At 34.5% G+C, this 24452-nt stretch overlaps 1 protein-coding gene across 1 annotated transcript; it reads right to left on the reverse strand.

Annotated features, from left to right (window-relative positions):
* Positions 1 to 3757: 3757 nt before the first annotated feature.
* On the reverse strand, positions 3758 to 24046 carry LOC119083829. Its single transcript, XM_037193631.1, has 9 exons — positions 23690 to 24046; positions 7635 to 7728; positions 7445 to 7548; positions 5576 to 5683; positions 5282 to 5516; positions 5100 to 5220; positions 4921 to 5040; positions 4308 to 4504; positions 3758 to 4246 (listed from the first exon to the last, which is right to left on the reverse strand). The coding sequence occupies exons 1-9, from the start codon at positions 23774 to 23776 to the stop codon at positions 4122 to 4124; spliced, it is 1191 nt and encodes a 396-aa protein (XP_037049526.1). The 5' UTR covers positions 23777 to 24046; the 3' UTR covers positions 3758 to 4121.
* Between the last annotated feature and the right edge of the window lie 406 nt (positions 24047 to 24452).

The following is a 24452-nucleotide window of genomic DNA, read 5'->3' on the forward strand; positions in this document are numbered from 1 at the left end:
TGAGCATAGATTTTTTTACACCCAACAACTTCGCGACAGTTAATGAAGTGTCTGCGAAGTTGAATTATCGGGTAAACATGTTTACTATTAGTTTAAGGGAAATTTCGATTAATTAATTTTCTCAAATATCGGTAAGGCCGTCTAATGGGTCTCTAGCTATGAAATACTTCAAAGTTTTGGATAAGTTTATATCATCTCTATACATGTTCCTAACTATTATGTCCTAATCTTATTCTCTCTGAAATGCGTATGGGGAATGTTTTGGTCAATGTGTCGTCGCGCAGAGAAATAGATCGCTTGTCACACGCGGCTACTTTTCTAGGTTTAGTTACGTATGTTGAGTTCGTGCCGCAGGAAATCATTCCTTGACTCCAAGTTAGAACCAATCCAATGGTGAGGGTTGATCCATACCAAATACAAATTCATTGCTTGTGTTTCCAAGCATGAAAATGATATAAATACCAATGAGATAAAATACTGAGAAAGTATAATATGCGCTTCGATTTCGATAACTGGTAAGACATTCTATAAGAGGTATAAAGAAGAGGCTGTTCCTTTTCGGTTATAGTATCAATACTTAGTAGTTGAAAACACTCAAAACACAACTTCTCTTCTTCGACAGTATTTTTTGGTTTGATGGCGTGTTATTCGTTATCGTTTTGCTTAACATTTCATGCTTACATCATAGGCCTCACCATTCCACACGGGGTATTGTGCTAATAGTCTTCTCTAAGGTAGCTATTGGTTACTATACAGGCGTGTTCTCTTATAAGTACAAGTTTACCGTAGAGGTAGCTATAATCATTTACGAAGCTGAAAGTTCAATGAAAAATCAACTCTCACACTATATCATTGCTAAAAATCTGTGTTAAAATATTTAATTAAATTAAAGGCTCGAATGCTTATGTTTAAATACTGGATTTTAGTTGTATCTTTTGATTTTTTTAATTGCTGGAAAATTTTACAATGTTTATTTAGAGAAGTGAGGTTATAAACCTCAATCCAGGGCGTTGTGTTGATGCAATGTTCCAATAACTGATACTGCATTGCCCGGTACTGTTAGTATATACTATATTCCTTTATGATCACATTTACCGACGGACCATGGAATCAGAGTAAGTCCATCGGGATGTTTTCCTTTTCGAATTCGTTACATTCTTTCCACAAATGCAAGTGTGGGGTGGTATATTTTTGCTCCAATTCACAATGCTATCGAAATTCTCAACGTGTCGCTATCCAAGCACAAACCAAGTGACACTTAACCAATATCCAGATTCCTCTTGAGATGTTGCTAGCACACGTGCTTTCTGGCAGGCATCATTCTCAACCGAAACCTAGAGATTGGTAAGCTTCTCTCCATGACTGGGCTGGACCAAGATTTCTGAATGTTCGATATTTCTTCTAATGGCAATTCTGCGTTCGATTCAAGTTTCCATGTCTCAATTATGGAAAACAGAATTTCGTCGTTATGTAAATACATTTCGGATTGCAAATGTTTCGTTGCCTTCATTGATGATGCTGAGTCTGATGTTAATAACAATCCAAGACCTCCTTTTTTTATTGGAAGTGAGCACTGTGACCACGCATTCTCATCGAAATTCACTTTCGTTGTTTTCTGCGGAATGTCTTATCATTTCATCAAATTCTTTCTTTAAACAACCAACATGGCGATGATCTCAAAAGGTGCATCATCCTCGGAATTGCAAGACAGTTTTTAAAAGAAAAAATGCCGGATGTGCGTCTAAGCCAGTTAGTCTTGAAACCAGAAGTTCCATTGTTCGTACGAATTGACAATGGATAGATAATATCTTTATTCCACCAGAATCCTTTTTGAAAATACTTTTTACAGAAAATAGAGAGAGCAGCTTATGCAAATTTCTGGACTTTTCTCAGAGCTGGTCATACGAGACAAACCAAATCTATGTTCTGTTGAAAGCTAAAAACAATCGTGATCGTTATTGCGGTCGTACATATTTCAAAAAGAATTCTGATGAAAAGATGATCATCAAAAACGAAATACAAGAAAAGTAAATGCAAGGCTGTATACTTGGGGAGGTCACACAGATCGCCATTTTATTAGATACGCGGGAACACATAAAATAGAATTTTTCTGCTATGAAGCTGTCAAATTTTTGAATTCACCCTCCTATGAAAATATATGAAACTGTCAAATTTTGTGTGTGGCCACCCGCGTATCTGAATCTGCGTGAGCTCCCCAAGTATAAAGCCTTGCGCAAATGTACGCAGCAATTTTAGCTAAGCATCCAGACTAGCAATTTTCTTCTTATATCGAAACTTTTCTGTGCTGATCGGGTTGAATCGCCGGATTTTATACATACTTAAATTGTAAAACATAAACATAGCTAACGCCGACCCGTACGAAACACCTATTCGTATCAAAAGCCTTTAATGTGAAACTCTTCATTTCTCTTACTTCATTTTCTTCTCTGCTGAAAAACTATTCTCCCTTTTAAATCACTTACATTATCACTCTTTGCCTTGTTATCATATACAACTAAATTGCCGGAGGCAATATAGACAGCCCCGTACGAAAGTCAAATTTCATAAATTCCTATTTAAACAGCTATATACCGCTATATTTAACTATATTTCACTATAAATAAACATTTCACAGAGGAATATATGCTATTATATAGCTCTATATGCCTGTATATAGCTGTATATAGGTATATATAGATGTCCGTATATGGAATCCCTGAAACCCCACACACATAACAAATTATTTCCATGTTAACAGAAACTCTCTAAGTATCATTTTTCCCAAGATATTTCTATTTTACTAAAATCCAATATGGCCGCCGGCAGCCATTTTGTTAGGAGACCGGAAATAGTACCGACGCTTTACATTCGTTAATACCTTTCAAACAAAAAAAATTTCATGAAATTCGGTCAAAATTTACTCGAGATATTGTCAAAATACACCACGTTCACTGTACTTCCGAGTAGCCAGATAAGAGCTCACTCCAAGAGACCTAGCTCACGCTCCGGAGAACATAATTTCATAATTTTTTTTTCCCTGATTGGTACGGTCAATACCTATCTAATAAAGCTAAAACAGACGAAATATGTTCAAATGTGGCCGACCTACAAGCAAAAACTGCTTGCCGCCCTGTGCCTGTTCCACACCAAGGGGTCTAACTCACGAGTCGGTCATCCGATTTCCATAAACTTTTTTTTTTGTCGATCGGTATTGTAAATACCTTTTATTTGACGTATCAGTTACAAGTGTAACGTTTGAATGTCCGGAGATATCTTCGAAAAACCGTAAAGCACTTTATTGGGCCACAGCTCGGGAGGGGTCGATCCAAAATCACTCATCTTCGAACTTAGCTTGTCTTTTGACATTACCAAACGGGAAAAAAAAGAATTTTCAAAATCGGATGCGTTTTACTCAAGTTATCGTGCAGACAGACAGACGGACAGACGGACATTTTTTTTTTCGCGGATTTGGCATCTCTAGACAACCACAATAGGTTTCCCCTTACTCAGGGAGTCCAATTCGACGTGTTACAAACGTATGCGTAAACCTATAAGACCCCAGTACTTCGTACGGGTCTAAAAACTTCTAGCAACGGTCTAGCTGCGGTCTAAAATATCAAAAATTACGAATTTATTCGGGTTTTCGTGTTTGTGGTAAATTTAGCTGGAGTTCAAATTTATTATTCGATTCGATTATATTAATCGTGTCCGACTGGCATTCTATGAAGCTCATGACAACTTTGAAGAAAACGTTGAAGACGCATTTGATAATAATCGTAGAACGTTTTATTAAGTACAGTAGGTACAGTTTCTGATAGCTAAACCACGACAGAATAAAGTTAACCAGGCAGGAGCCCTGAGTTGACTAGGGACCTTTATCATCTAGTAGCGCTATATTTTTTGCGAATAAAATTTTTCAATTTATGTCAGTGTTCATTTGAGTTCATTTTCATACAGTGTATTAGGTCCCTTATTTGACGTTTCGAAAATGAACCGCTACTGCCTGGTTTATTTTACTGTGCCGTGGCTAAACCGTTAAATAATAATAATAAAAAATAGTCAAAATGATTACATAATAAAAACTATTAGGAATGAGTAGACCATTGAAGTAGGAAACACGATTAAACTTTGTTGTTATTGATAATTGGCTGCTCTTTAAGTACCAATGGAAGAACAACAAGTGGCTCATTGAATTTCGGATTATCCGAATAAATTGACCATGTCTGCTTCAAGCAATCAAAAATTCCTGAAAGTAAAAAACAACAATTTCGCTTTACTTCGCAAAGACCATTCGTCATGTAACATACCAACGGCAACGGTTTTAACCGGTTCTTCGCCATTATTTTCCCAGAATACACAATGTCGTTTTCCCGACCGATCGCCCAACATATTGATAACGTCTTCCCTTGTTTTTGGCGGCGGAAAGGAACAAAATGTCGCCATACGATCTTCACTCGAGTCAATTATCAATCCGGTGACTTCTTGCACGGACAGTCTCAAATATCTGAAACGAAAGTTCTGAATTAGAATCTTATGACTACGGAGATCGATCTTTAAAATAGTTTTAATTCAATGAGAAAACGTTCGGCGAATGATAAATAACGAAAGTCCTCGTTTCTTTTCGACTTATATCACATGCCACTCTCTAGCAGCGACACAAAATGTTTGATATGTCGAGTAAAGTGAGACTGGAATAGTTCACGACATACAAAAAGTAAACAGAGAATTTCTATCACGTTGTCTTAATGTCCTTATCATTAAAGGAAATCTTATCCAATCAATTCGAGTACCATTTTAATATTTTGAATTTTTTTCGTTGCTAGAGAGTGCATTGACTGTATTTATTCGATACACCCGACTGCTGTAGTTCCAACAACATTTCAATTTTCGTAACATTCTCAATATTCTCAATTATCTTACTTATTCGCATGAATAATTTGCTCCCCGGGACTGGCAGTAAACACATTCAATTGCGACTGATTCGTTCCCTTTTCAGCCGGCCCCATTTCAGCATTATGGAACAATCGATTTCCTTCTTGGCTGTTTAGGAAAACAAAAATTTTAACGACATTTTTGCTGTATAATACGAATTCGAATACCGTAGGAAGGTCATATTGACCGAACATCCATTACCAGCACCAACCCCATTGTCTCGCAGTATAGTCTGAGCCTGGACAAAGTTCTCAGCACTCAACAAGGCTCTGGTGATAAAGTGGCGAGCTGAAAAAATTCGTTACAAATTCTTAACAGTAAAAGAAGCCAGGTCCACCGATGCACTTACGAGTTTTTCCGCTTAAACAATTTTTAGCGCTCAGCGTATTTATCGAAAATATCAAGCCATGGTGATTGTAGTTCATTGTATAACCAGGTAAATGTCCCGCGTAACATAAAGATGTGAACCTCTCTTCGGTAACATTATATTTTCCTTGTGGTTCATCGCTGATTATGTGAGCCGACACGAAATAGAAATGATTTAGCACTTCTGACAAAGCATCCTCAGTGTGACCAAGAATTTGCTGCGAATTAATGATTTTAGAGATAAGAGTGGAATAGTGAACAGTATGGTTGTATTTACACAATCGGGTTGATTGACGCAAATTGTTGAACATCCCACTGGTTGATCGATGGTGTTCTTTTGGGCAGCTGCACTTGGCACGATATCATCCATGTGCAATAAAAATAGCTGAAAATTTTGAGCAAAAAAACTTGTGAACAGGTAATGAGAAAATAATATTCGAGGCCGTGACCCACTTTAACAAGCACCAACATTATTTATCCTAATTCATTTTCGAAGCTTCACTCTGCGGAGGTAGCTTCAATGAATAACTTTGATAATATAAACAGGTGCGACAACTGCACCATTTTCTTATTTAAATAAACAATTATTATGCTATGGACGTCCGCTAGCCTTCGAATAAAATTAATAACTTGTTTGAATTCAATTGACATATTCTATTCATTCTATTATACACACTGCCCTACATCAAATTAATTTAAATATTTTCGTGAATCTCTTTAGAAGAAAAATGACGTTTACCTAAATCTCGTGATTTTTTAGCACTACCTACCTTCTTGTCTACCATTGTCTAAATTCTAACAATAATCCCTCCCTCGTCCAAAATGCAGGACCTTCATTCTAAGAAAACAGTTTTTATTTTTGGCCTTTTCGCTAGATACGCTCACGTGACCTGCAACAAAGTACTAAATACTGAGATCTAGCTTTTCACTTGTAAGACGAAATTTGACTGAAAACAACAGAAAAGTGACAACAGATGGCGTTGCTTCTGCCCGCTAGAAGCAATGTCATCTGTCGTCATCTCTCTGGATGAAATTGATACGAAGCCCACCACAACTGCCAATTCAGAAAATTCGTCACATTTCACTTGTCTGCGCGTGTGCAATGCACAAAATAAAAGTGTTGTGAAATCGGTTAAAAAATGTGTTTTATAATTACTGCAAAGCAATTAAACAACTTAATTGGATATAATGGTGATATTGACCTCTATGCATCAACAAAATAAACTAAAAATATTATAATATGCACTGAACACAATATTATGTTTGCGTTATTTCGATTTCGCAATATTTTTGGACTTGATATTGCCATTCATGAGCAATTGGATTTTCTTCAAACGATTCACCTATATTTTCCATCGTTAAAACTTAATATTTCTTTTCAATGACTTCAAGTTTACATCAAATGTGGTTTCAATAATAAAATATAAAAAACAGCAGAGACATGTTCATGGACATGAAATCATACCTCAACAGTTTATTCTAGTTTATCGATGGTAATCTATCATGATCTATCAGACACAATTATTATAATTTAATTACCATAGTTGTTAAGACAGCTGATAGGTGCATAAAACCACAATTCATGCTCATTTCACATAATTTTTAATTTTTATGTAAAACCAAAAAAACGTTTACCGGAAAAACATTTCCCATGCAGTAATTAATTATAACGCTAAAATTATGGCTTTTTCGGGTTGCCTATTGTTTTTGACACGGTCCAGAACGTTATGGATGGAAAACAATAAAATGTTTGCGCAGATCTACAGTTGATATCACAAACATCTTTGGGGGGTTTCTTGTGGTTTTCTTCAAGTTTTTTTTCCTGCTAAAATAAGGACCTTTGCCCACTTAAACTCTACATTAAAAACCATCTACGTGATAGAAGATGTGTCTTTTGTAAATTGTAGGCCAATAAAAATATGGCTCCTGCAAACCTGTCAGTTTGTAACAGTGCAGTCAATCAATTATAAATGTATTTTATTTTTATTATTTTTCTATTTCTTCATCAATAAAATTAATATATTCTGGCCGTGAAGTACTAGATTCAGATGAATATCATGTAAAATGCTCTGGGTAAATACCAAATCTAGTACTTCAAGTCTTAGAAAATTAAGTAAATATGAGTAGAACTTGTAGAAAACCTTACCTTATAAAATTCAACCTGAGCGCCTTCTGCAACACCTTCAAGTTCTCGAATGTATTGCGGAAATGATTCTTTCACAGAATTTAAAGTTTCATTGTAGATTTCCTCTAAAACAAATATGAAAAAATAGAAAATGTTTAGCAGTACGTGATTAATTTGAGTGTATTTATGTTTGTAAGTAATTCGGACATACTTCCTTTCGGTGTATTGTAAATTGGGATGAACTCCTCGTTCAATGGTTCTGACAGTAAAAGAAAGTTTTTGATTATGGCACCAAATGTTCGGCCCTGAAACGAAATTGAAATTACAGTAAAGCAAGTAATTGGAACAAGATTGAAGGGAGTTCGGTCTCTACATTTATTCATGCGATCTTGAGAGCCAAGCTAGTGAATTTTAGTGAATAGTGTATAATTATGTGCAATGACACAATGAAAAATATAAAATTCTAATTTTTTTTTACATTTTTGCTTCCATGAAATGCGCATTTCCCTTTTGGTCAGGCTATAACGTCCCAACTCGTCAAAATAAAAATTTGGAATTGCAGAAGTAATGTAGTATTACTCGCTAACCCCCTCGAATAGTACATTGCTTACCAATAGGGCAAATGATGGAAACGGTACTTCTCATGTGAAATGGTACTTTTTGTATGAAATGGTACTTCTTGTGTACCCCCATTTGTCTCCATTGCCAATTAAAAATTTTACTCAAAAACTTGAGATAAACTTTTGGAGCCGTGAAGTACCTCACATCTATGAGTAATGGAGAAACGTTCATGACAGTCAAATAATGACAAATTGTCCAAGTGGACAATGAGAGATAATTAATTACTGTATCACTTGGATGATTGTTGTTTTGCCCAGTGTATTCTGAGCCGAAACAAATTTGCAAGCAATATAGTACACTCATTTTTGAGTCTTTTTTCAGTGAGACTAACAAATTCTTAGAAAAAATTGAAAGCCGAGTAGTAAACCCTGACTCGTTTTGTTATTGAATAAACGAATGAACATCATGACACTTTGGAATTCTAAAATAACGTCTTGTCTTAATGTAATTCCACTTATTTAATAATATTTTATTCGTCTAAAATCCATTAAAAATATTTATAAAACATAGCTAACGCCGACCCGTACGAAACACCTATTCGTATCAAAAGCCTTTACTGTGAAACTCTTCATTTCTTTTACTTCATTCTCTACTGAAAAGCTATTCGCCCTTTAAAATCACTTACATTATCCACTCTTTGCCTTGTTAGCATATACAAAAAAATTGCCGGAGGCAATATAGACAGCCCCGTACGAAGTCAACTTTCATAAATTCCTATTTAAACAGCTATATATCGCTATATTTACCTATATTTTCCTATTAATAAACATTTCACACATGAATATGCTATTATATAGCTCTATATGCCTGTATATAGCTCAATATATGGAATGCCTGAAACACCTCACACACATAACAAATTATTTCCATGTTAACAGAAACACTCTAAGTACCATTTTTCCCAATATATATCACTTTTATTAAAATCCAATATGGCCACCGGCAGCCATTTTGTTAGGAGACCGGAAATTTTACCGACGCTTTACATTCGTTAATACCTTTCAAACAAAAAAAAATGCATGAAATTCGGTCAAAATTTACTCGAGATATTGACAAAATACTCCACGTTCACTGTACGGCCGAGTAGCCAGATAAGAGCTCACTCCAAGAGACGCTCCGGAGAACATAATTTCAAAAACTTTTTTTCCCTGATTGGTACGGTCAATACCTATCTAATAAAGCTAAAACAGACGAAATATGTTGAAATGTGGCCGACCTACAAGCAAAAACTGCTTGCCGCCCTGTGCCTGTTTCACACCAAGGGGTCTAACTCACGAGTCGGTCATCCGATTTTCATAAACTTTTTTTTTTGTCGATCGGTATTGTAAATACCTTTTATTTGACGTATCAGTTACAAGTGTAACGTTTAAATGTCCGGAGATATCTTCGCAAAACCGTAAAGCACTTATTGGGCCACAGCTCGGGAAGGGTCGATCCAAAATCACTCATCTTCGAACTTAGCCTGTCTTTTGACATTACCAAACGGAAAAAAAAAGAATTTTCAAAATCGGATGCGTTTTACTCAAGTTATCGTGCAGACGGACAGACGGACTTTTTTTTCATTGATTTGGCATCTCTAGACAACCACAATAGGTTTCCCCTTACTCAGGGAGTCCAATTCGACGTGTTACGGACGTATGCGTAAACGCATAAGACCCCAGTACTTCGTACGGGTCTAAACATATTTACATTGAACAAATATGCATAGTGTGTTTAAAGGATATTTAAATCATATATTGTTGATGGAAAATTAAAGTCTTTTGGTTTATTATACGCAACAATAATTTAAAATTTTATGATTTTCGGGTTTCTAAGCTTTACAAATTCGTAAATTTTTGATTCACCTTTGACCAATTTATTGCATTAAATAAAATAACTTCCTTTTGCAGTTAATTTCGCATTGCCATTTCCAATTTTCTTACTTACTAACTTAATTAGCAATTTTTGCAATACTCCACATTCCTCGACACATTCGTAACAAAGGTAGAATATGACAGCGCGCGTATATATATAATTTATTATCAAGACGAATTAATAGACGCTTCGTGAACCATAAATTATTATAATTCGAAAAACAAAAAAGTGTTTAATGAATATTAATGCGAACACATAATTGAGCATTTAACTTTTTTTTTCTGCTATAAATTAAAACAATGTAATATTGTAATCAGCTGCAACCATTTGAAACTGTTTTTAATATTGTAATCTTGCCAATCATGTTCGCATTCACGATCAGATCTTTTATTATTGTTTTTTCAAGGAATTATATTTGTTCGTTTTTTTTTTAAATAAAAATGTCGATGAAAGGCTGCTCTTCTGAGCGCAACAAAGTTTAAAGTTCTGGTTAGAAGTAGAGACTCAAGAAAACTACTTCTTTTTAAACCATATGCTACACAACCTAAACATTTTCTAACAAAAACTGTTGAATACTATGAACAACAATATTCATCTTCCCGGTTATTTTGTCATGAAGGCATATCATTCTTAAAAAATGGTGAGTTTTGGACCATAAACGTCTAATAAACGTTCCACAGACATAGAAAAATAAGTCACAATTACAATCCAATTATCTTTATTCAGTCCACGTAAAATATTCTGGTGTTTAGCTACCACAAAATATTGTTGCTGTGAATGAAGCCATAGAGTTTATTTTTTAATTTAAAAATTGTAAACGTGACCTCGAAAATTCAAGAACTTAAATGGCCTACTTCGCGTCGGAACCATTGGAACCATTGATCTTGGCTCGTTGGCTCCTTAATTAAACTACCAAAAATATTTTTTTCTCGAAGCCCGTTCCTTCCCCCTTCAAAATGACACCAAACACTCCTTTTTTGAAAATAAATTGGATTTTTGGCAGATCTGAGAGTGTGGCCAGACACAACTATTATCCTTCTTAAGTTTGTTGTTACAAAACTAACTATTTTCATAATAAGGTAGTAAATGGGATTGTTCTGCGCACTAGATATGACATCGTGTGTGCAAAGCCCCCATTTACTACCGTGTTAGGAACAAGATTTTATCTCCAGTAATGTTATAATCACCATTGAAAACATATTTAAAAAAATCAAACTGAAACATCAACACGCCATTACACCGTCACTCATTCATAATTCCCCACAAATAAAACACACATCTTGTACACGGTCAAGGATTTGACAATTTTCATTTAATTAACGTGAAATTATCGAAGTTCGACGTGAATACCTAAGAAATTATCGAAGTTAGCCGTGCGAAAATGACCAATTATCGAAATTTTCAGTTAATAAACGTACGTCCTTGGGAATGACGTGTTTTAATCGAGACCATTTTGTTTCTAAAAGTGACACTCAAATTGTGAATATTATGACATTACAGTAGATAACGTTTTCTCCAACAAGCACGATAAGTGAACTTTTGAAATAATTTTGTTGATAACCACTTTTCGAAACTAGTTGCATAAATAATTATTTCACAACAAGTTGCATAACAATTACATTATGCCACTCAAATGAGTGAAATTTGTTTAGAAATTTGTTGAGAAAGTTTGGGAATGTTGGGCACGATGGTGCGAATCATATGTACCAACTATGGTACCTGGAGAGGTTTAAATTTTTTTGAGGCATTTGTTCTGGATGATTTGAAGCTTTTCTATATAGTGATACGCACAGTTACCCCATACTGTGCATGCGTTCAGAAGTATACTTTGTCTTATAGCTCTGAATATCAGCAATTTGTTGGATGAGCTTAATTTAGATTTCCTATTTAGTATAGGGTAAATTATTCTAAGTTACTTGTGGGCTTTATCGGAAATAAGGTTAGTGTTAGTGTTTGAAAGTCAGTGTCTTGTCTAGCGTGACACCCAACAGATACTAAATAGAGTTACTCCAAACAACCTTAGAGTCCCGAACGTTAATTCCTTCGGAGGGGAGCCACTTCTGGGCTGTTCTTCTGGTGAAAAAATCTGAGTTCGTTTTTGATTCATTAAGCTTAATCTTCCATTTCGTAGTAAAATGCGTGAGCTGTTTGCCGGCAGCATTCAGCTTTTTAACAATCTTTACAGGCGATCTCGTCGATAGGTATGAGAGCTTTTTCACTGTGGGTTATTTTAAGGTCGGATGTGAATACGTTATGGAGTGTTGGACTGAGAACGCTGCCTTGAGGGACCCCGGCGAGAATGTGGAAGTTTTTCGACTTGTGACCATTGACCGAAACATAAAAGGTGCGATGCAGTAAGAAGGATTGGATGAGCTTAATGAAGTACAATGGGAATGACATCAAAAACATTTTATGCAGTAAACCTAAGTTACTCATATTGTATGAATGTTCGTTGTAATTTTTGTTCAATTCATTTTTATTTTAAATAAAGAAAAAAGTATATCAAAGTTACTCATATGCATATTTGATAGATAGATAGATAGATAGATTTTTATTTCACCGCCAAAAACTGGCTGAATAAATTTACATTCTTAAATTACAAAATTTTACAACTTACATACTAACGTCAATCTGTAAAACACTCTCAAACTTACTAAACAACTACATCACATTTAGCATCACAGTTAGTCAGTCATTTTAAGTTCTTCCATAATTTTCCTTCTAAACACAACTCTACTACCACTGCTTTGCACGACATTTTTAAATTCATTAACGATCCTAACTAATCGCGCCACGGGCTGTTCGTACAAATAGTTAGAGTTGTACCGCGGTTCCTTCAACAATTTTAAGGTCGAACTGCGGAAGTCATACTCACTGTCATTGCGAACAAACTTCGACGAAATCAAACTGTCCACAACATCACCTTTGAAAATATCATACGCCATCATCGAATCAGCGACTTTCCTCCTCAATTCTAAACTTTGAAGACCAACTTGTTTGCATCGGTCTTCGTATGGCGCCAATCTGTAAGAATTTGCATTCCGTCGACTATCCAGTAAGTAAATAACAAACTGTTTTTGTATAGATTCGATGTCATCCTTGTATACATCCGATGATGGATTCCATATTGTTGATGCAAACTCCAATCTGGATCTAACGTAAGCCTTGTACAGAATTTGTTGCGTCTCCTTCGTGAAATTACCATTGGAATAATGTTTGATGCAACCAACAATTTGACGACATTTTCTAGTTGTTAGCTCGATGTGAAGTCCTGGATGAAACCATCTGTTCATCCAATATCCAAGGTCGCTAATTTCCTCTTTTCTCTCAAGAACATGATCACCCATTGTATATTCTGTTTCGACGAATGAAACATTGTCCCGATAGATGCTGAATACGTAACATTTCTCTGGATTGAAATACAACCGATTTTCGTCGCACCATTTTCTTACGTTGTCAATGTCTCTTTGTAATTTTCTTGAATCGTTAACGTCTTGAATAATTGCCGCCAATTTGACATCATCAGCAAATAGCAATGTTTTCACATGTTTAACGACATTGACAATGTCATCGATGAATACAGTGAAGGCCAGTGGACCAAGTGAACTTCCCGGTGGCACTCCAGATGGTGACTCGAAGATTCTAGACTTTTCTGTCTCAATTTGTACGTAATTTGTCCTTCCAACTAAATATTGCCAAATCCATCTCGCTGTTTTTTTGCCAACACCAAATGAAGCGAACTTTATTATCAGTTTCCGTACCCAGACCTTGTCAAATGCCGCCTTAAAGTCACCGTAAAATAAGTCCAGTTGACAACGTCGCTCGATTGCATCATACGCCAGTACTGACAAATTCAATAAGTTTGTTACAACAGATCTTTTGTTACGAAAACCATGCTGCACATCTGATAGTCGCGGTTGAACCACTAGTCCAGTTTTGCACTTGACTGCCATTTCTTGCACTTTCATTGCTATCGGTTGAATCGCAACGACTCTATAATTTTTAACTTCCGCCCTATCACCTTTCCTCTTGTATACCGGTACATTTCTCGACATCTTCATTGCAGCCGGTATTTTGCCCTCGTCGAACGTCTTTTGATGTAATAACCAAATAGGCCATACGAATGCAGTTGAACACTTTTTCACTACAAACGGTTTAATTTCATCTGGCCCAGCTCCACTGCTCCACTTCAACGATTGTATTGCATTCTCTACATCAAACAAAGATACTTCAATATCAACCGAATCGCTAGAAGCTACAAAAACGTCGTCGAATTCCCATTGTTCTTCATCATTGACATAAATAGATTCGAAATACTCCGCAAACAAATCCACAATTTCGTTAATTCCTTCGGAGGGGAGCCACTTCTGGGCTGTTCTTCTGGTGAAAAAATCTGAGTTCGTTTTTGATTCATTAAGCTTAATCTTCCATTTCGTAGTAAAATGCGTGAGCTGTTTGCCGGCAGCATTCAGCTTTTTAACAATCTTTACAGGCGATCTCGTCGATAGGTATGAGAGCTTTTTCACTGTGGGTTATTTTAAGGTCGGATGTGAATACGTTATGGAGTGTTGGACTGAGAACGCTGCCTTGAGGGACCCCGGCGAGAATGTGGAAGTTTTTCGACTTGTGACCATTGACCGAAACATAAAAGGTGCGATGCAGTAAGAAGGATTGGATGAGCTTAATGAAGTACAATGGGAATGACATCAAAAACATTTTATGCAGTAAACCTAAGTTACTCATATTGTATGAATGTTCGTTGTAATTTTTGTTCAATTCATTTTTATTTTAAATAAAGAAAAAAGTATATCAAAGTTACTCATATGCATATTTGACTAAAGAGTACATCGGATTTGATATAACCATTGAAATATTATGTAGACCGACCGGCTGGTGCACATAAGAAATGTTTACGTGATAAAATGATCTAAGTATGAAATGTAGACCTGTAAGGACAGACACTTTTTAGACACCATCTTTTTTCTAGTGTTTCAGCTGGGCTGATATAAAACAATAAGAAGTTTATAAACCGTTTATATGTATTTTCATTCTTTTTCTCTCAGTTAGAGTGTATGTAGGTTACGATAGAAATGTAATTTTGAAAGATTTAGAATTTGTTTCAGTTTGAAGGAAGTCGACGATGGTTTTAACAAGGTAAATATAGTGAGGAGGTAATGCCATATATAACCGAATCAGATGTGCGGTGACACGAAAGTTCGATACAAACGCCATCTCATCCTCATCCCTTCGTTAAAAGCAAAATATGGAATAGAAAGTCGGGCCATCTGTTGTGCGATAATGAAAATATTTTGTGAAATACAAGTAAATCGTAGCCACCCATTAAAAAAAAAGATGTCACTGGCATGGAACTTATGTGCTAGGCCACGCGTTTGAATGGCATTACCTCCGCCCATTTATTTACCTTGGGTTTTAATACTACAACTAAATTTGTGTTGGGTGCTTCTAAAGTTCATGGCAAGCTATTAGCGAGAAAAGTTAGAGCGTTTAACTAAGAAGTTTACAGACTATAAAAGTACATTTTTGAAACTGTAAAAAATCGACTAATATTGTACTTATTCGTTGTGGTTAGCCGTTTCTAAAAAAGGTTTAAAATGTAGAGATGATAAATAAGTTTTACATTTAAATGACGATTTGTTTTACGCCTTGACGTGCAAAACTTGGTTCATGTATCGCTTTTTTAAAACTTGTATTTTAATAGATCTTACGTTATTTGCATTTATTTTGCTTTACGATGTCGAGAGATTTTTGAGCGTGATAAATTAATCCTTGAAAATTCTAAATTACGAAAATTGTTAAAATATTTCGTGTCGTACCTGAAGGATCTCGATATCAATATAAAAAAAGGTTTCAGCTGATGGTATGACTCTAAGTCCATGGAGTCATGGCAAATCACTTTTATGGGATGTGTCAGTGATACGTTGGCTGCTTCGAACATTAGTGAAACTTCTGAGAAAGCACGGTCAATTGCAGAGAAAGCGGATAGATTAAAACGTAATCATTATAGAAAACTCAAAGAAAATTATTTATTCAACCCGCTTGCTTTTGAATCATTTTAGGCTGCAGAAACAACGAAATTTGTCACGAAATTAGGATCATTGATGGAAAAAGCATCAGGGGAAAAGCGTTCAACAGATTACTTATTGCAAAGAATTTTAATTGTTATTCAAAGGGGATACGCAGCATGCATTCTTGGAACATTAGGAAGGAATAGAGTGGACGATTTTCATTTATTGTAATTTCTGTTTTTGAAAAGATCGATTTTTTACTGGCTGTACAATTTGACCAGTCTTTTTTCGCTTATCTTAAAATAAATAATATTGGTTTCACGTACAAGTTAAGGCAGGATATTGCGCTGGTCTACTAAATGCGTTATTAAACGAATGATTTTATGTATACAAGAATACAATACAAACAAAAATTATATTCCGAGGGCGCCCCAAAATCACAGTAAATTTAAGGTGCTTTGTATTTTTGGTTAATTTTAGAATGAACAAAGATTGTATAAAACGACTTCAGCTGTTATAATTTAACAATATCATCGAAACGATGCAGATTGTAGTAGTAATTTTCTCGACTCCGCTGACACTTCGGCCTTTGTTGTGAAAAACGTTGTGTTTAACTCGGGGAAAAAGTTGGAAATTACATTTTCTCTTTTGAATTGTGGTCACGCTCTGGCAACAAACCACACCCTATAAATTCAATGTCCAACTTTTCTTCCCTGAACTATTCCTAATGTATGCTAACAGGCGTTTTTAGCGAATTAAAGCACGAGCCGGAGGCGAGTTATGGAATGTGATTCGCTAACAAATCCCTTTTGCATAAGTGAGGTACAACGGTTTCCCGTTTCTCTAAACGACGTTGGAAATACGCGATATTGCAACACTAGTTAGAAAATAGCTATTTTGCTATCTAATTAGTAAATGGGATGTTTTGAGCCTAATTAAGTACTTTGCACGAGATTCATACAACGTTTTATGCCACAGAGGCTTCTAAGGTTCGCAAATTTTGCATTTTATGATGCTGATCAATTTTTTTTTCTAATTGAAAACTTCACAAAATTCGGATTCGTATGAAGTGGTATTTGTCTAACAATAATAATGTTTACCAACCAATGTTTTATCTATTTTATATGGCATTATAGGTGACCTGATTTGATTGAGAGTGTAGTTCAAGTCCAAATCGTTGCTATTCTCAGTTCCTTAGGAATTGTACAGAATTTGGGACGAAATTACTTGTTCAATATTGCTAAATATGTTCCAAAATAACACAAAAAAAGTTTCGGTATAAAAACCGGGATCCGTTATTAGGGTGTTACCGCTGTATATACCAGTAATTTTTCTTGGTGATTTCGATGATCATCGTAATAAGGTACGTGTGTGATAATTTCATATGTTTCGCAGTTTGAATTTTTGTACAAATTTGTTGAATATGTGCAGCATTGTTGCTATGAAAAAACATGATACAACTGAACTCATTTGCTGCTTTAGTGACTTTACGATCGAAGTCATGATAACACGTTAATTATTCAATTATTGTTATGAGTGCATTGAATAATTACGTTAATATTTTCACAATTGATAGACAAGTTTCTTTGTTAAAGATTTTAGGTTAATTATAAAAGTTATAAACCACAAATTTTTTGGACTGAGAGCATACACATGTCTGTTGATAATGTAAAAAAGAATTTATGTTCGTAATTTCGTTTCAATTTTATTGTATTCGTAACCTTCATAGAGCCCATTGGATCGTTAATCATGGATACCATACATAACTTCAATCGGCTTAAATTTAAGTCGACTTTTCTTTGGTCAAAGTCGATCTGTGAATGATATTGGTAAAATGTGATCTATTAATCATTTTCGAACGAGAACAAAAAAAAATTGTAATAAACTTTGATACAAATTTTTAATCGAAAATGATTAAACGGACAAATCGAAATTTTTTTCTTTGTTAGACAATTCGTAATAGCCGAAATGGAATTACAATTTTCAGTTAAATTTATATTACGATATCAAAAATTATTACTCTCGGGCTTCGGCCACTTTCTTGATCAATCAATCAATAAATCCATTTGTCAAACGATTTTTTTTTCTCTAGTCTTTAGTCTACTGTTTTTTTTTAAGTCTACCGTACGGTGTGTGCGGCCTATGACTTCGTTGTGTCGGATTTTTTCTTTTCGTTTCCTAATGCGAATAATAATTATAATCACCTCATAAGATCGAATAGTATCGGTGTGTTCTTTGTTCGAAAATGCGGACCTTGATTTATCTGAATATTTAGTTTGTTATGACTAGGATTTTTGTCCAATCATGCGAAATCTGAATATTATAGTTGCGTATAGTTAAGTACGAAAAAAACAAATAATTATCAAGACAAAAAAGCGAAAAACCTGTCTATGAAATAGGTTGAACGATTTATGATATTAGGGGCCATTCACAAATTACGCACGCTGTTCTGTATTCCACGAATGTTTTTTATTCCACGAGTGTTTCCACTGTTTAAAGATGAATGTATCAAGTCACCTCTTGGAATGAAATTGATCGAAGTAGACAAGACTTTCATATAAATACGAGGTGCTTGTGAGAAGTAAAATCAAAGTTTAATGTTTGTCTTTCTATAGGAGCCCAGACGGAAAGTCCTACAGACTTGAAACTTTTTTCACTTTCATGTGTCATTTGACGTACGAATTTTTTTGCCGGTTTTTGTCGTGGATGCGTCTCTTATACATTTTTGTAACGCGTGAAAACTTTCAACGTGTGAAAAAAGTTTTGAGAAAAAATTATTTTGACTCTGGAAAAACTTGTACTCTATACATTTTCGAAGTTTCATCATAATTTTTTTACTGTACACTGCCGTGGGGAGGAAAATAATAATAATCTAAAAGCTACATACCACGGAAAGAAGTGTTCGCAGCACTGCTTCTAGCATGCACATAGAAAATATTCGGAGTAGGCACTGTGTTTCTTTGTAAAATGACTTTTTTTCGTTGTATCAATTAAAACATACAATACAAACCCTCCAAATGTGACACTTGTCAATTCAGTGTTCATGCTAGGAGCAGTGCTGTGAAGTTTTACATAATGGAACGACCCGAAATAAACAGCCATAGTTAACTGACTTCATTTTTATTTTATTTTCATCGAATACTCGACCTACCTCAATTTCGATCTGCTTTTATTTAACAAACATTTCCTGATTCAACATCATTTTAATGCACAATGTGCAGTTGGGTTATCAAAACAAAACAAAACCGCAACTATAAAAGCGACTCCAAACTAATATTTTGAATCATTTTTATCAGTTCACTGTAACAATTTAGCATTTAGTCTGAGTTCTGGTTAAACTTACTTGAGCGTCAAATTTATACATTGATCAGCTACATTATGACATGGCTGAGCTACAATCCCTCTTTGATGTTGTTGGTAAATAATGTGTTCTAAACTGTTTAAAAAAGGGACTGTCAGTGCCTGACAGTCGTTTCGAACATTTAAAAAAAATTATTACAATATATTGACATTTCAATGACTGATGACGAAAACCCTTTGTTTTACGAAAGCTCGGAAATATAAAAATATTTCAAATACCACGTTTTCCAATTATTAACAATTAATATTACAATTTCTTCTTAAATTAAATTCGATTTGTGAATGGCCCCTTAGAGATACAACCAAACGTGACTGAATTAACATAGGCGAATTTCTAAAAAAAAAAAAATGTAAGAAACACACATAAAACGAGCGAGCGACTAGAAGTAGCTTTGTCTATTTTATGTATGGATCTTACGATCCTAACAAACTGGGACATCGGGGATGTGTGAAAACTAATATTTTAGAAAAGCGTTATCTCTACATTTTAGTATATTCATTTTTCAATTAATTAGATGCGTGGTCTAGATTTTTCAAATTGATTTTATTTCCAAGATTTCATCAGGGAGTTGTGAAGTTTATTGTTTGATTGGCTTTTGTGAGATGTCTTTGAATTTTGGTGTAATTTGTTTCCATTCATTGTTTAGAATTATTATTCCTTTATCTATTATGATCATTTTCTAGAACTAGTAATTTTGAATTGTTCCAATTAATTTTATGTCCTTCGTTTCTCATTGTGTGTCTTGCATCTTGCAATCGCTGATTTGTTGTATTCGTATCTTCGGACGTTACCTTGATGGTCTTCTTATCGATCTACTACTGTTTTCTATTCGCCAATGTATTTTTCATCGCATGAGTTGCATGGTTCCACCGGCTGTTTGTTCTCTTTGTCCTAAATACCGTTGAGCATGTTTTGGACCTTTATGCTCGGTGTAAACGTGACTTTCCAGTGGAACCTGTTTCTCAGATAACCTCCTACCTTGTTAGATAAGTCTCCTACGAAAGGTCAGGGTTTATCTTTTCCTCTTTCTGTTTGTGAATCTTGAATTAAGTTTTGATTGATTGTGTGTGTTTCTATGACATCTGCATTTTGTTGGTTGGTCGATAGAATTTTTTGCGGATTATCATTGTTTCCAATTTATAAATCATCGGTGAATTTTTGTCTCATTCGTGATTCGTAATATGGATCAATTCGTCTTGTAAATGTATTTGACTGCAAATTTTGAAGGCACACACGATGTCGACTCCATTAAGTAAGTTTTATCCAAGAAGTTCGTCATCCATAGATTTTAGTTTAAAGCAAATAGTCATAGGTAACGTATCGTCCAGTCTAGTATTTCCTGTGAATTTATGTGAAAATATGAAAGCTTTTTCGAGGATAAAAGGACCGTCCTGAGTAACGTGATCAGATGAAATAGAAAAGTTTAATAATGTTGTAGGTTGGGGTTCTGCCTAAATATAATTTTTGATTATTTGATGGTTCTCGTTAATTTTGCAAGAATGGAACGGCTAATTATCTATTATCGAAAACGATGACAACAAGGAGCGTAAAGGTCTGTTTTCTTTAAAAGCGTATTATAGTAAAAGCTATAAAGTAAAACAATGGCATAAGAATAGCTTTCGAGCCTTAAATGAACGATTCTAATAATGACTATCATCATTGATAATTTCATAAAAATCTGTCTTTACCAGAAAAAGCCTTTTCCAATACTTTCCGCACGTACTCCACTAATAATAATCTCTAAAAATCAATAATCCAAAATTTAAAGTGTAACTTATGAGTCTATTTTACAACAAGTAAATCGTGTGGCACGTATTGATTTAATTAAATCATTTGAATATAATCGTGGTCGTATTTCAAAACCTTTTTTATATATGATATGGATCAGTGACTGTGCAGAAGTTCTCTTCATTTCTTCAACCGAAAAGCTGCAAATATATTCGGTTAACTAATGAGTTGTAGAACAAACACATTATTTGATCTTAGAGATAAGAATTCTTTTTTTTACCAATTTAAAGGCATTTTGTAGGTCATTAGCTTTTATTGATTTTGCACTCGTACGGTCAATTTGATTTATATAATATGATTGACGTTGAAACGTCAGCCTCGGGGATAACGATGCAAACAGGATAGTATTTTTAAGTGAGTTTGATCCACGATCGATGTCTATAACATCTCATATAAATATCTGATACACGCCGACCACATACTCTGACATCATTAGATTTTATTAAACCTTCAAATTTGAAAACAATGTGAAGAAAACATTGATTTATTTGTCTCCTCGTCTACATGGCAAAAAATGCACAAAAAATGAAAACATTGACACGTGCCATTAGCTATGTAATATTTCGTTTAAAAAAAAAGTTGTCGTTCTGGTAAGACGTGTGGGTGTTGGGAGTAAGAGAAGAAGAAAAATATTAAGGAAAAATTAAACTTTAATTTGTTAAAATTTTTGTAAATAAACAAATCAGATAACCTGTATCTCCTTCCCTGTATAAATTATTATTGAGTGATGAGAAAGTAATTCAATCAGAAGAAAATCAGCATGTTATTGCAATCCATAGAGAGACCAATTCTAAGATCATCCATAAAACAGCTCTTTGCCGGTTACTGTGACTAGTCGACTTTAGGCACCCTGGAAATCGGTAAAGGAGTCGAGGAATACCTCCAAACAAATTTCTAAGAATCAAAAATTAAATTTTAGATTTTTTAAATTTTATTTGGAGGTAACCCTCGACTCCTTTACTACTTTCCAGGGTGTCTAAAGTTCCAGCGTGCGCATTATTCTGCAATGTGTTAGACCTCTTGGTTGTGGAGCAACATCATTCGAACACCCAAAAATAAATCACCATAACGAAATGATCTAGAAAATGACAATTTCGTATGGGTTGTAGATATTGGTTGTTCCTTTCGAATACCTACACAAAATTAAATCTCAAGCCTGGCCTGAAGTCTAAGCAATCGACACTCAAATCCTTTTATTGTGGTTCATGTAATTAATCTTAATCTTCATTTTTTTTTCAAGGGTAATCTGGTGAAAGTACCACGCCTTTTGTCCGTGGAAGTTTTTCCTCAAATGGAATATATATTGAGTGTGGTGTCATAAGAAAGCCTGTTGAGCTTTGAAATACAATTCAATTTAAAGCCTAAAGTTGTTGATGAATGATGATTCCACACAAAATTTCGTTTGGCAAATGAAAACATAGATTTTCCATTGAAATATTAATATGCAGTTCAAAAACAAAATTTCTCATCAGGCCATGGCGACAGCCGTTCTTGACATAGAGATCTAACGAACACTATACCAATTTTCACAAGAATGAGTCTAGCGAATCATAGTTAAAATGTAATTTCAAATCATCACCAAACTTCTTAAGGTGATGAGTTGAAATTACATTTCAACTATGATTCGCTAGATTTTTTCGTATGCAAATTGGTACATTGTTCGTTACAGCACTGTAGTAAGTGTTTCATATTTCATTCATGTTACGAGCACGAGCCTAACAAAAATTCAGAAAATAAAAATCTAGTCTTTCGATTGTTCAACAAAATTCTTGTGGAATCAATTACAAAGCACAACAAATCCCAAATCAGAAATAATTTAGAATTTCACTTTTCTTTCCCTTATTAGTGAATATAAAAAATGGGTCGGGACATTGTGTTAAAAAAACAAACCTTCGGTGGAGCTGTGAATCGCGATTTTCTTAAGATTGTTTAGTATGCAGAATGTAATACAAACAGTAACACTCTTTTGACTATAAAAGGACTCCCTCATATAACCATAGCTCTCATTCGTAAGATTTTCATCAATTGAAAATTCTGTGTATGAAGAAACACTCAACAAATTTATGCAAACTTTGCACATTCCATTTACATTCGGTTTTTTTTGTTTTTGTTTACACATTTCCATATCTCCCAGTTAGCATTAATTACTGAATAGAATATAACTAATACGTAAATAGAATTAAAATCGATGATCTATATGTTAACTATTGCGTCAGGTCAGTTCAGAAAATACGTTAAACCATTTTAGAGTCCAATGTCGTGATTATTGTAAATTAAATTAAATTGAATAATCGATGGAAGCCTTAAATGTGTTTCTTTTACCTGGATCAATAATAAGCTAGACCAACCAACACAAAAACGGCGTTGTCTTATTAAAACAATAAGTCATTGATAAGCACAGTATATTTCGTGCCGTGTATTTTGATCTAAGTCTTTAGCTTTACATGATTACTGGTATCTCCACATTCTAAGCGAATTTCTACTTGAATTTGAATTATGTAATTGGCGAGAATAAATTACCAGAAATACGAATCTCTTGATAAGACACGTGCATTGGTATCTACTTCATTGGTATCTCTGATAATAAGATAGTAAAAATGATAGTAAATTGTTTACCATGTCAAATCCAACATCATAATGCGTGCCTTTCGTATACAGAATGGGAATACTCTGCCGTCTAGGAATGTTTTTCGGTGCACTCATTTTATTTCACTAATCAAAATTTATTTTTTGTCTGAGAAAATTATTTTTCCGTTTTCGTTTTAATTATAAATCAAAATTTGATCAATAAAAACAATTTCCACTTTCAATTGAGCGGCGATAATAATTACTATACAAGTACACTTTGGGTATAAGGCACGAACGTATATATTAGTAAAAACCACCTTCCGAATCGGTTGAATTTTAAAAATCAACTGAACATACGAAGACGACAAACGGTTGCTTTATCAATAAATGAAAAACCAAACAAACCGACGGATAGTAGTGTATGTGTGCTAGGGAACGAATATAAACCAAATAATGCTATAGCGCGATATAGATAGAATATGTTTTTGTTAGCTTTTTTTTAATCTAATGTAGTGGTCAGCGTAAAATATAATTTATCCGATCATGATTTTTAAATAGCAATTTCTGAATAATAATTAATCTAATGCAATTACTTAATTCCATTTCGCGTTGCGTCTTACTAATAGTTGATGTAATCGAAGATCACACTTCGACATTTATGCACACTCTAGACAATGTCTAGTATCACAGCACTGCTTCTAGCATGAACATATAAAATATTCGGAGGCTGATGAGATCACAGTAGACACCGCGTTACTTTTGTAAAGATAGATAACTTGTTGTAAGAGCTAAAACATACAATACAATCAAT

Source organism: Bradysia coprophila, chromosome X (genome assembly GCF_014529535.1).
Source record: "Bradysia coprophila strain Holo2 chromosome X, BU_Bcop_v1, whole genome shotgun sequence".
NCBI lineage: Eukaryota > Metazoa > Arthropoda > Insecta > Diptera > Sciaridae > Bradysia > Bradysia coprophila.